The sequence below is a fragment of the Henckelia pumila genome, chromosome 4, assembly GCF_033568475.1.
Source record: "Henckelia pumila isolate YLH828 chromosome 4, ASM3356847v2, whole genome shotgun sequence".
NCBI classification, from domain to species: domain Eukaryota; kingdom Viridiplantae; phylum Streptophyta; class Magnoliopsida; order Lamiales; family Gesneriaceae; genus Henckelia; species Henckelia pumila.
This window is the reverse complement of record NC_133123.1, coordinates 141,529,945-141,543,545: the sequence shown is the minus strand read 5'-3', so window position 1 is coordinate 141,543,545 and position 13,601 is coordinate 141,529,945. Positions and strand designations below refer to the sequence as shown.

Here is a 13,601-nt window from a genome sequence, read left to right as displayed (position 1 = left end):
GTATAATAATTATTATCATTATTTAAAATTTCAACTTTTTTTTATTACTGTTGTTGTTTTGAAAATTTAGGATTAAATCCCCAAACCACTTCTCAATTAAGGGTCAGTCCCTATGTCAAACTTTTGCATGAGTTAGTCCCCAATAAATTTCTATTCTTAGTTTTAATTCTCTTTTGATGTAATAATACCATATTACCCTTGAGCATTATTTAAATCCACAATAATACCCTTATGTATATATAATAGCACCATTTATTTCCCTCACAAGAGTAGTCAGTGGAACCATCTTTCTTATCTCCATATTTTTAGCTACTTTTCAACAAAGAAGAAGAGAATTCAAGCTCGAGAAGTATAGCACCATCGTTCTTGTAGCTAGCGAAACGAAGGATAGTCAGATAATCCAATATTTGTAAAAGCCTTGTCCAAAGTATTACAAAATTCAAAATTTTGGTGAAATAAATTGGAGGGAAATGGGAAAATGGTAGTCCCACATTGGAACAACTCCAATTTGTTGTTCACCTTAATTAGTCCAACATTGGACTATGGGATTGGGCCCTTAGGGCACCGGATGTTTTGTAAAGGGACAAGACGCTAGTCGATGCAACAAACACACGCGCGCGCGGCCGGCTCGGCGGGGTGTGGTGTGGTCTTCTGATCCGATTATTCTTTTTGAATAAAATTTATTTAAAATAATATTTTATTATTTTATGGAGTAGGCCCGAGCGGTAAAATATTACCGCGCGGGCGCAGCACCGCACATGCAAGACAGTGAGTTCAAAGCGACGTGCGCCCGCGCGGTTAAAAATTACCGCGCGAGTGCGGTACCAAAATGGCGAGGCAGTGTGCGCGGTACCAAAATGGCGAGGCAGTGTGTTGGCTTAAAGTTGGGCGCTCGCGCGGTAGAAAATTACCGCCCGAGCATACCTTCTGCAGAATGAACAGTCACAACTGTTTCTGGCATTTTTCTGTCATGGGTTGCATCCTTACGCCTTCATACGTGTTGTTTCGTGTATAAGACTATATATATGGTGGTTATAACACAGAAAACATATATAGAAACATCTGATAACATACATTTTATTTTTCTGATTTCTCAAAATCTCTCCCTCACTTTCTCAAAGAAAAGTTAAAACATATTTTCGTTCGTTGAAGTTCGTGATATTTGCTGTACTGCTATATCACGATCGAAAGTCGTTGTATCTTAGAGACGATTGCCGCTAATATTTAGCACTTGGAACGGGCAATTTCGTCTTGTGGATAGAGAGTTTCTCTCGCCTCTACTGTGTTAATCATTTTTGTTGCTGTTGATTGCTTCCGACATTGAAGTTTTCAGAATTCAGAATACAACTTAATAACAATCGCAAGACGAAATTTGTGTATTTCTCGGATTCTGAAGATGTCTACCGTTTCATTCACTCCGCTCGCTTCCGCCCCTGCACATGGAGAAAAGACGCCAAAGTTTTCTGGTGCCGACTTCAAACGTTGGCAGCAGAAAATGCTCTTCTATCTTACAACATTGAATCTGTCTAGATTCCTGAAGGAGGATCCCCCCGTCGTCGTTGAAGGCGATTCTGACACCCAAAGGAGGACCGCTGTTGATGCATGGAACCACAGCGATTTTCTGTGCAGAAACTATATTCTGAATGGCCTTGATGACACTCTCTATAGTGTCTATTCATCAGTCAAGACGGCCAAGGAACTCTGGGATTCCTTGGAAAAGAAATACAAAACTGAAGATGCCGGTATAAAGAAGTTCGTGGTTGGCAAATTTCTGGACTTCAAAATGATAGACTCAAAAACTGTAATGAGTCAAGTGCAAGAGATACAAATCATCTTTTATGACTTATTGGCCGAAGGGATGGAAATCAATGAACCATTCCAAGTCACGTCTATCATTGAGAAGTTGCCTCCTATGTGGAAAGACTTCAAAAACTACCTGAAGCACAAACGTAAGGAGTTAAAACTTGAAGATCTTATAGCGCGACTTCGCATTGAGGAGGACAACAGGAATACTGAGGCCAAGTCAAGTAAAAAGATGATGAAAATCGAGGCCAAAGCAAATCTGGCGGAGTCTAGTACGAGTCAAAAGAGGAAGCGCCCCCATGATGAAAAGCAAAAGGGGAAAGCGAAGAAATTCCAAGGAAGTTGCTACAACTGTGGCAAACCGAATCATATGGCAAGGGACTGCCGACTTCCAAAGAAAAATAACAAAAATCAGAAACCAAGGCAAGTGAACATGGTTCAAGAAAGGTATGTACCTTTAGCACTATCTGATATTGATCTTAGTGTTGTTATATGTGAGACCAACATGGTGGATGATCCAAGAGGATGGTGGATCGATACCGGCTCTACGAGTCATGTGTGTGCCGAGAAAGACATGTATTCCACCTATGCCACCGTTGGTGATAGAAAGTTGTTCATGGGAAACACCGCAACATCTGAAGTTGCTGGAGTAGGAAATATGGTGTTGAAGATGACCTCGGGCAAAGAGGTGACGCTCAAGAATGTGCTGCATGTGCCAGACATTCGGAAGAACTTAGTTTCGGGTTCTCTTTTGAGCAAAGCTGGATTTAGAATGGTTTTTGAATCTGATAAATTTGTATTAACAAAATCCGATGTATTTGTTGGGAAAAGGTACCAAGATAGTGGTCTCTTCAAATTGAATGTAATGAATGTTATCCGCCCTGAGGCGAAGAATAAAGATATTCCTTCTGTTTACTTGACTGAAAGTTTTGATTTATGGCATGAACGATTAGGACATGTTAACTTCAACACGTTGCAAAGACTTGCAAATTTCAATGTAATACCTACGTTTAAAAGAAATTCACAAAACAAGTGTGAGATTTGTGTTGAAGCGAAAATGGTTAAAACTCCATTTCATAATGTCACGAGAAGTACTACGCCACTTGAATTAATACATACTGATGTATGTGATTTAAAAATGGTACAAACACGAGGTGAAAATAAGTACTTTATAACATTCATTGATGATTGCACCAGATTTTGTTATGTATATTTATTGAAAAGCAAAGATGAAGCGATCGATGCTTTCAAGAAATATAAAACTGAGATTGAAAATCAACGAAGGTCGAAAATTAAAATGATTCGAAGTGATCGGGGTGGAGAGTATGTGGCTCCTTTTGAAGAATTTTGCTCAACTTCGGGCATCATTCATCAAACGACGGCCCCTTACTCACCTCAATCCAATGGCGTTGCAGAACGCAAAAATCGAACATTAAAGGAAATGATGAACGAGTTGCTAATAAATTCTGGCTTACCTCAAAATATGTGGGGTGAAGCGATTTTCTCAGCAACACACATTCTAAACCGGATTCCAATCAAAGGAAAAGACGAAACACCATATGAACAGTGGAAAGGTCGTAAACCTTCTTACCAATACCTCAAAGTGTGGGGGTGTTTGGCGAAAGTAGAAGTACCTAAGCCAAAACAAATAAAAATTGGGTCTAAAACGGTTGACTGCATATTTATTGGTTATGCATACAATAGTAGTGCATACCGATTCTTAGTGCATAAGTCAACGAATCCTGATATACATGAAGGCACAATTATGGAGTCAAGGAATGCTGTATTCTTTGAAAATATCTTTCCATGTAAAGACAAGAAAGAAATAAGTTCGAACAAGCAAACTCATGAAAACACAATTGAAACTCCACAAAACAACGTGGAACCACGACGCAGCAAGCGTGCAAGAGTTGAAAAATCGTTTGGTCCTGATTTTCTAACATACATGTTAGATAATGAACCAAGAACTCTTCAAGAGGCTTTATCAAATCCTGAGGCTCCTTTTTGGAAGGAAGCCATACAAAATGAAATAGATTCCATAATGCATAATCATACATGGGAGTTGGTTGATCTCCCTCCGGGATGTAAACCTTTAGGATCCAAGTGGATTCTTAAAAGGAAATACAAAGAAGATGGATCTATAGATAAATATAAAGCTCGACTCGAGGTTCAAGGTTTTAGACAAAAAGAGGGATATGATTTCTTTGATACCTACTCTCCGGTTTCTAGAATAACATCCATTCGTGTTCTCATAGCTATTGCAGCATTGCATGATCTTGAGATTCATCAAATGGATGTTAAAACTGCGTTTTTGAACGGAGAATTGGATGAAGAAATATATATAAAACAACCAGAAGAGTTTGTTGTACCCGGAAAAGAACAAAAGGTGTGTAAACTTGTCAAGTCATTGTATGGACTTAAACAAGCACCTAAACAGTGACATCAAAAGTTTGACACTGCAATGTTGTCAAATGGTTTCACAATAAATGAATGTGATAAATGTGTCTACATTAAAGGTACTACAAATGCATATGTAATTGTTTGTCTTTATGTAGATGACATGTTAATCATGGGTAGCAACCATGAATTGATTGTGAAAACCAAGAAAATGTCGAGACAACATTTTGATATGAAGGATTTGGTATTGTGTGATATAATTCTAGGGATTAAAGTTTCTAGACTTCCTGCTGGAATTATGTTATCCCAAACTCATTATGTAGAAAAGGTTCTTGAACGATTTAATGCCACAAATCATCCTACGGCTAGAACACCTATGGAATTGGGTACACATTTAGCCAAAAATAGAGGAGAACCTGTTTCACAAGTGGAATATGCAAGGGTGATAGGAAGTTTGATGTATTTAACTAACTGTACCCGTCCTGATCTTGCATATACCGTAAATAAGCTAAGTCGATTCACAAGTAATCCAAGTAAGGATCATTGGAAAGCACTAATGAGAGTGCTTGGATATTTGAAATACACTTTGAGTTATGGACTCGTGTATACAAAATATCCTGCGGTCCTAGAAGGATATTGTGATGCAAATTGGATTTCTGACACAAAAGACTCCAAGTCTACGAGTGGATATGTGTTCACTATCGGTGGAGGAGCGGTGTCATGGAGATCCTCTAAACAAACTTGTATAGCTCGGTCGACTATGGAGTCCGAGTTTATTGCTCTAGATAAAGCTGGAGAAGAAGCCGAGTGGCTTCGAAACTTTCTCGAAGATATTCCATGTTGGAATAAACCGGTGTCTTCCATTACGATTCATTGTGACAGTCAGTCAGCAATAGGAAGAGCACAAAGTAGTATGTACAATGGTAAATCTTGACATATTCGTCGGAGACATAATACCATAAGACAATTGATCTCGAATGGGGTTATTTCGGTTGATTATGTGAAGTCAAAGGAAAACCTTGCGGATCCGCTTACAAAAAATATAAATAGAGATCAAATGTACAAACTACTTGGAGGAATGGGTTTAAAATTCACAAAATAAAATATTTATAGCGGTAACCCAACCTTAAGAATTGGAGATCCCAAAACCTTGGTTCAATGGGACAACTAAGTTATAAATATTAGTTTGAGTACTTGGAAAAATTACTTACTCATTCCTGGAACATCCAAGTTGACATAACCTGCAAAATGTGGTGAGGTTAAGTTTTCTTTTAATGATTCCGATACCTATAAGGTGGAGTAATGCAGGATACTCATGATAGGAGATCACCTATATAAGTGCAAAGTATTGGCCGCTTTGATTGCAACACTTATGAATCTAAGATATGGTCCAGGGCCGAAATAGACACAACGTGAGAACAAAATATGTAAGAGTATTGTTATGTAAGTACTATTGTCTTGGTTTACACAAACGGTTGACTAGTTCAAAACATCGCGTTACTATGCAACTAGTAAATCCGATAGTATTTTACAACGGTAGGTTCAAAGCCACAAGCTACCTATCCTGATGTAACAATAACTCAAAATGATTTTCTAGTGAGAATATTGTGAAATTCATTCATGTGGGAGATTGTTGGAAATATTGAATGAATTGTGATTGGGCTTGAAAGGGTTTGAATTGATTAACCCAAATTGTTTGTAAAAGCCTTGTCCAAAGTATTACAAAATTCAAAATTTTGGTGAAATAAATTGGAGGGAAATGGGGAAATGGTAGTCCCACATTGAAACAACTCCAATTTGTTGTTCACCTTAATTAGTCCAACATTGGACTATGGGATTGGGCCCTTAGGGTACCGGATGTTTTGTAAAGGGGCAAGACGCTAGTCGATGCAACAAACACACACGCGCGCGCGGCCGGCCGGCTCGACTCGGCGTGGGGTGGTGTGGTGTGGTGTGATGTGGTGTGGTCTTCTGATCCGATTATTTTTTTTGAATAAAATTTATTTAAAATAATATTTTATTATTTTATGAAGTAGGCCCGAGCGGTAAAATATTACCGCGCGGGCGCAGCACCGCACATGCAAGACAGTGAGTTCAAAGCGACGTGCGCCCGCGCGGTTAAAAATTACCGCGCGAGCGCGGTACCAAAATGGCGAGGCAGTGTGTTGGCTTAAAGTTGGGCGCTCGCACGGTAGAAAATTACCGTCGGAGGGCACCTTCTGCAGAATGAACAGTCACGACTGTTTCTGACATTTTTCTGTCATGGGTTGCATCCTTACGCCTTCAAACGCGTTGTTTCGTGTATAAGACTATATATATGATGGTTATAACACAGAAAACATATATAGAAACATCTGATAACATACATTTCATTTTTCTGATTTCTCAAAATCTCTCCCTCACTTTCTCAAAGAAAAGTTAAAGCATATTTTCGTTCGTTGAAGTTCGTGATATTTGCTTTGCTGCTATATCACGATCGAAAGTCGTTGTATCTTAGAGACGATTGCCGCTAACGTTTAGCACTTGGAACGGACAATTTCGTCTTGCGGATAGAGAGTTTCTCTCGCCTCGACTGTGTTGATCATTTTTGTTGCTGTTGATTGCTTCCGACATTGAAGTTTTCAGAATTCAAAATACAACTTAATAACATTCTCTTCCCTTATACTAGTTGGATCATCACTGATTGGATGAATAATTTGATTCAATCAACACTGCAAAGATAAAAGTATATCAAGGGGAGATAATTAAACATTTCTCTTTCCTTATACTAACTATTCTTTTGTAATCACATCTCATATTTTCAACTTTATCATTTATGCTACGCAAAAAAAAGAAAAAAGTAATTCAATAACAGCAAAAGATAATTTCTTCAAAAGTAAATAATTCTTAATTTATCTCACAACAAAAACTATACCAAACACAAATCAATTGTGTACAAATCATTTAATGATCCACCTTCTAAACCAAATAATGAAGTTCTTCCATGGTCACCGAACATAGTGATGATGCTATATTTTATCGAGGGATAGATTGATATATTGACTATTAATTGTGTTATATGTCTTTATATGTAACGTAACTTGCGTGCTTCTCAACAAGTCGTTGTAGTATAGTGGTGAGTATTCCCGCCTGTCACGCGGGTGACCCGGGTTCGATCCCCGGCAACGGCGAATTTTTTTTCATAATAACTTGCGATGATGTCGCACGTGTAACACACGCTTTTAAATAAAAGACTGGGTATAGCACATACATGACCACACCACGTTTTTGCCGATGTTTATATAGGAAGAACATTCGGTTTATCGATTGAAGGCTCCATTCCGAAAGTTTCTTCTGCAATCTCAAATTCCCAAGCTTTAATTTGTTTCAATTTTTCCCTCGAACAGGTATAGCTTCGATCACCCATTTAATTATTTGTTAAGAATACTTTATACTCGTTGTCTGCTCAAGTTTTAGCTCCTTATATTGGTTCCTCTGTTGGGTGGTTCTAATTTGTTAAATCGAATTATTTAGAGGTTGAATTTTGCAGATATTGCAGTATATTATTATTATTGTTGGGTACCCAACATAAGCTCTCGGTAAAAAGTGTTTCTTATCCGATATTAGTGCCGCGAGTTTCCAAGGTCAAGATCGCTTGGGGGCAGTATATTTATATTTCGTTGATCTCGAGTACTTTTTCATAGTTTTTTAGTGTCTAATTACCATCAATAGATATGTAAGTGTACACCTCGGATGTTAGTTTTAGGTATGTGTTTCCTAGTCTGCAACTTAAGAATAGTGTAAAAGCATGAAACTATGGTTAGAACCACCTCCAAAGACCTCGAGTTCTCAGGAAAAAAAGTAATTTTTTAACAATTATGGTGTCGTTTTTCTTCATATTTTGTTGATACAAATTTACAGCTAGCTAGCTTTACTCAAATTTTTTATTTTTGTTTTAACTTCTACTTCATGACTCCAGTATAGCTCGTCTGATTCTCGTGTTCACATGATACTGCGTATTTTGAATTTCAGCATCATGCAGTTTAGAAGTATTACCTATAAAGACAAGGAATTTCTAGAATTATGAACTCATTGGGTGGCTTTTGGTCATTTGATTAGGTATAGATTTTATTCTTCCTTTAGAAACAACTGCTTGTTATTCATTTAAATATTTTATAATAAGGAGTGTTTCTCATCCTTGGGATATGCACAGGGCTTTTTTGCTTACATTGTAATTCACAGTCTTACAAAATCCATATATTTTCTCCCATTTCTGAATGACCTAACGTGGCCGAAACATAAACTTGATTGTGACCGTTAAACTCCTCATTTTATAATTGCGCTGTCATCACTTTTCTGTAAATAAACTGATTGTTTTAGGTGTTGATTATGCTATTTGATCACTTCTCTGTTTTTCCTCAACTACTCTCTGAGTCTCTGTTTTAATTTCTTTCGTCCTCCTTTTTATCTTAAATTCTATCATGGTGGATAGTTATGACAATTATTAAAGTGAATAATTTTACTATGCAACTAGCCATTTTTTGTATATTGAATTATTGTCACGGAAAGAAGAATTTTTTAAAGCTAAATAATTGATATTACCCCTGTGCTCAGTAATCCTCTCCATGGAAGCAATAAAGCCAAGAACACCTTACTTGGTCTTTTACTCTATGGTCTATCCTATTAAATTTTGCATGCCTTCTGGTAAATGTAGAGTTACTCTCTCATGTTTGTTTTCCAGTTTTTCAGTGACTGTGATGTAGCCTTCATTCTTTATTTTTTGTATCTCGAAGGTGTGAAACTCTGGCTCATGTATTGAATTTTGTAAAAAGAAGTGTTACAAATTAAGATCAGTGGTTGACAACTAGTTCTTACCCAAAGTTGTTCATTTTTCTTTGTGATATGTAACTTTTACATCTCTAATTTCATAGTTATACTTTGCCTTATTTATTTATTGCATTATGTATATTATACATATAGGGACCATGATCAAGTTGTTCAAGGTGAAGGAAAAGCAAAGAGAACTTGCTGAAAATGCCAACGGTAGGCCTCCTGTGAAAAAGCAAAGTGCGGGTGAATTGCGGCTTCACAAAGGTATCTTTATACTCCAGCAATGCAGAATGAATATGATAATCTAGTTTGTTTCTTGAAATTAATGTATACCTGTGACTATCTTTTTGGTTTCTAGGATTCCTTCACGAGTATTATTGTTTGGTTTTTAATAGTTTCACCAAAATAATCATAGAAGGTAGAAAAGCTCCTCACGGGTGCATAATTTAGCCTGTTGACTGATATTCCAGGCACATTAAACAGTGAAATCTTTTTAAAGTTTTAAATTAGACATAACATCTGAAGTTGCACACTAGAGAGTAATTGCTGAGTAAGGAGAGAAGTTATGGATTGTAGACAACTTCATGGTGGATCTACTCTATTTTAACATTTAACTGTTGGTCAAAATTCACACAAGGTTCTTTGAGGCTTATCCATTCAGTTTTTCTTTCCATTAATGGCGTATAATTCTGGAAATAAATCAATTATTTAAAGAGAGGTCGCATGCCAACAGCTATTATTTCTTTCCATGCCATTTTTCTCAGCATGGAAACTTTTATCCCGTAACATGCTCTCTTTCACAGCTCATTTGAGCTTACTGTTTAAGCTGCTGCTTGTTTGTCAGTAGAAAACTAACTCTAAATGGCCTGTTCCATTTAAAGTTTAAACTATTTGGATGGATTTTTCGTGGAAATGTCTGCAAGTTCTGTTCGTACCAATAGAAGTTCACCTTCACATAGAGGATACCTTCAAAGTCGTCGGTCCTTGATGCACACATCATGTGCTAATCAATGTATTTTGACTTTTCCTGCATTTTCCTGTGTTCTCAAGTCATTATCCTCTGACTTTAACTTTGTTCTTCCCTATTCGATGTAGATATTAGTGAACTAAATCTGCCGAACACATGTAGCATATCCTTTCCCAACGGAAAGGATGACCTGATGAACTTTGAAGTCACCATTCGCCCTGATGAAGGATATTATCAGTCAGTACTCATTCTTTGCTTTCTATTTAATGTGGGATTCTTAACTATGGCAATTCAAGCTCATATATAGGCTCCTTGGAGGGTGCTATCCTACTAGTTTATGCCTTATTAATGAGATCTACAACCCCTTGATATTAGTGCAATGTGTTTCAGGGGTGGGGTGTTTATCTTTTCTTTCCAAATTTCTCCCATATATCCTCATGAAGCGCCAAAGGTCAAGTGCAAAACAAAGGTAAAGAAAGCTTTATTTGATTTATTGTAGCATGTATCTAAATAAACCTTTGCCGGTATTAATTGTGTAATTTGTGTTTATGCAGGTCTACCATCCTAATATCGACTTAGAAGGAAATGTCTGTCTAAACATTCTTCGAGAAGACTGGAAACCTGTGCTGAATATAAACACCATCATCTATGGGCTGTATCATCTTTTCACGGTATTCTCGTCCCTCATGTTGCTAAAAATATGGCTGTTTCAGGCTTAATTTTTTTTTATTATTATAAAACCCATTATTTGCAGGAACCCAATCACGAGGATCCTCTAAATCATGATGCTGCTGCAGTTTTGAGAGATAACCCGAAATTATTCGCGTCTAATGTTAGGAGGGCAATGCTTGGTGGATATGTTGGACAAACTTTGTTCCCTCGCTGCATATAGCATGTGACGATTATACCAGATACCAATTTATTTGCAAAATTGGTATGATCAAAGAAATCTGTACCTTTGGCTGCATATCTGAATCTATTTCTAGTCTTTCTGCCACTAAAATTGAACCTGTTTAAAGTTTCGACAGTATCCATGTAACACTGAATGCTGAAAGGTGTTTGATGCGTCTGTAACTTCTTGATATGGATGATTCGTTGTATAAAACTCTTAAGATCAAACCACTTTTTCGAATTGAAGTCTATTTTGTCTTCATGCATCTTAATTCTTATGTTAATAATTTGTGGCTTTTGTACGGTAAGTAGGTATGCTGTCCCAATTGCTGGTTCATCGTGAATTTGACACCATTAAACGTGATACTGTCCGGAGACTACTCTTAAATTTTTAATTTTTGGTGATATTCCTGCACAAGTATGTTGAATGTGAGAGTTTGCCTATCGCAGTTTGCTGGACGGTTTGATATCTAAACGGAGGTTCCTTACTTCAAGCTTACAGTCACATGTGATCGGAAATCGTTAATGAGCTCTCAAAATTCCTCCTTTTTGCTATGTTCTTGTTATGAAATCTATTTTGGAGGGACGACTCTTTTAGTTTCTCTTTTAAAAACGAAATATTTATCTTGCCTTTTATCGGAATCGTCCCTCGATTATGAATGGCCTTGGCTTGGATCGGCTTTCGTGCGAGGGGTTTTGGTCGACTCGTTGCGGTTTTGTTATTCAGAATCTCCGTGAACTTGGAACTTTGGCCTTGCTCATACTACATTAATATTTACTAGCATTTGGACATGCTATGGTTGGAAGACATGTGGGGATGTGATTGAGAAAGATTTGACAATGAGGCCAAGAAGTGATAGTTGATATTCATGCATGTTAGTGTTTTCAATAATTGGTTTTAAATCTCAAGTGCTCTTTCAATATGAACACCAACATTCAAATGCAAATTGTCCTCTTGATTCTGTTGCCCCTTTATTTCAGTGACAGTGTTTTCCCCCAAAAATATATAAAATTTGAAGAGATGTTTTGAATTTAACTAATTATCAATGGAATAATACACAAAGAAAGTACAAAATAATAGGGTAACGTTTGATTCTTTGAGTTTTTTCCCATAAATTCGATCAAGAGTGATAATTAGTTAAGAGTACTTTGTTTTAGACTACGATACAATTTGGATTGAAATTACAATCATATAGTTGTCTTGAACATTGACTCGAACATTAAAAAAAATCAGTTTTTTTTTTTTAAAAAAATTGGTGGTTAAAATAATTTTTTGTAGATCATTTTAATTTGCTATATGTTAAGTATTATTATTATTATTATTATTATTATTATTATTATTATTATTATTATTATTATTTTTGAATCAATTGCTCTATGGTAATTATAATTTATAGGTCTGCATGATTAGAACTGCCACAAGACACATCTGAGCCATAAATAATAAATAAATATACAAAAATAATTTCATCACGTAGCGAGGGATCTCCCCGCACATCAATATTTTATCTCGTCCCGATTTTCCACCGAAGGCCATCTCCAATCAATTGCATTATTTTAGCGCAAGTTTTGCATCAAAATAGTGCAATTTTTGCATCAAACATAAAACTCATCTCCAATCCATCTACTTCAAACTTTACTCTAAAAAAATATTAATATAATATTTTTCACTATTTTAATTTATCTATAATATTTAATTTCACAAAAATACAAATACAAAAGAATATATTAATATAATGTTAAATTATATTACTATTAATTAAATTAATTTAATAAATAATATAAAATAAATATATTAATATTTAAATAATTTATTCTACCATTTTACTAATATTTTTAATTTTGTTTGTTTTCGTTAATGTAATTAAATTAATTACATTCACACGATTCCTTCAAAGTTGTCAAATTTAATTATTGTTTAAGCGTCAAAGTTATTTTTTTTTTTTAAAAAACAAGGCGTGACAAGGATAGTAAATAATAAACAATTAAAAAAAAGAAAAGAAAAAAAAAGTGATGCAGCACTGAATAAAAAATAAATAAAATAATAAGATGGCGCAGCTACACTGTTGCGCCAATTCTGGCGCAATATTGTATGTAGTAGTCCGGTTTCATTTTACAAGATTAAATGATTTTAAACATGTTAGAAAATGACATATAATTTTAAAAGTGTCGAAACATATTTAAGGAGTCCTTATTCGGTGAAAATAAGTGAAAAATCAGATCCGAAACGTCCAAAAATGATAGAAAAGGTCCCGGGGGTCTCAGACAGTCAAGAAGCAGCCAAACGAGAACGTTGCATCCGAAGCAGAACGTTGCGTCCGATGCCGAATGGACGCAACGAACCACCAACGGACGCAACGTTCCCTGTCAGGGACAAATGTTCGATTTGCATGAAATTGGATCGACGTGTGGCAGGACAGGTGGAGAACGGACGCAACGTTACTAGAACGGACGCAACATTCTCCGTCTATAAATAGGGGTTCCGAGAGCCACATTTTCACACCAAAATCACCTCTTCTCTCTCGGTTTCTGCTTAGTTTTAGGAGTTTTGGGGTGTTTTCAGCCTTCCTAGGCTTGGTCCGGAGGTTGGCCAGGTGCTCCGGGGTTGCGACGGAGCGGTGCCCAAGTTCTGGGGCAGTCGTCATCAGCGGGCTGACGACGGACGCAGGTATAGCTCTGGATCCTTATAGTAAATAGGGAGTATGCTATAGTATAGTTAAGACTTTTAGAATTA

General features: G+C 36.5%; 1 protein-coding gene and 1 non-coding gene across 3 annotated transcripts; both read left to right on the top strand.

The window, feature by feature from the left end:
- Positions 1-7,298: 7,298 nt before the first annotated feature.
- On the top strand, positions 7,299-7,370 carry TRNAD-GUC (transfer RNA aspartic acid (anticodon GUC)). Its single transcript has one exon. It is a non-coding gene; the product is annotated as a tRNA-Asp (tRNA).
- Positions 7,371-7,447: 77 nt separating this feature from the next.
- Positions 7,448-11,127, top strand: LOC140863623 (NEDD8-conjugating enzyme Ubc12-like). Of its 2 annotated transcripts, XM_073267170.1 has the most exons (7): positions 7,464-7,586; positions 8,212-8,298; positions 9,160-9,273; positions 10,105-10,213; positions 10,367-10,445; positions 10,531-10,647; positions 10,731-11,127. In XM_073267170.1, the coding sequence occupies exons 3-7, from the start codon at positions 9,165-9,167 to the stop codon at positions 10,866-10,868; spliced, it is 552 nt and encodes a 183-aa protein (XP_073123271.1). In that variant the 5' UTR covers positions 7,464-7,586; positions 8,212-8,298; positions 9,160-9,164; the 3' UTR covers positions 10,869-11,127. The 2 variants fall into 2 exon arrangements, with proteins under 2 accessions (XP_073123269.1, XP_073123271.1); XM_073267168.1 differs by lacking the exon at positions 8,212-8,298 and having other exon boundaries at positions 7,448-7,586.
- The last annotated feature ends 2,474 nt before the right edge of the window (positions 11,128-13,601 follow it).

Bases quoted from the DNA above. Each gene is read 5' to 3' on its own strand.
- LOC140863623 (XM_073267168.1), top strand. From the start codon at position 9,165: ATGATCAAGTTGTTCAAGGTGAAGGAAAAGCAAAGAGAACTTGCTGAA. The intron at 9,274-10,104 runs GTATCTTTATAC...TATTCGATGTAG, and splicing joins TGAATTGCGGCTTCACAAAG to ATATTAGTGAACTAAATCTG. The intron at 10,214-10,366 runs GTCAGTACTCAT...AATGTGTTTCAG, and splicing joins CCTGATGAAGGATATTATCA to GGGTGGGGTGTTTATCTTTT.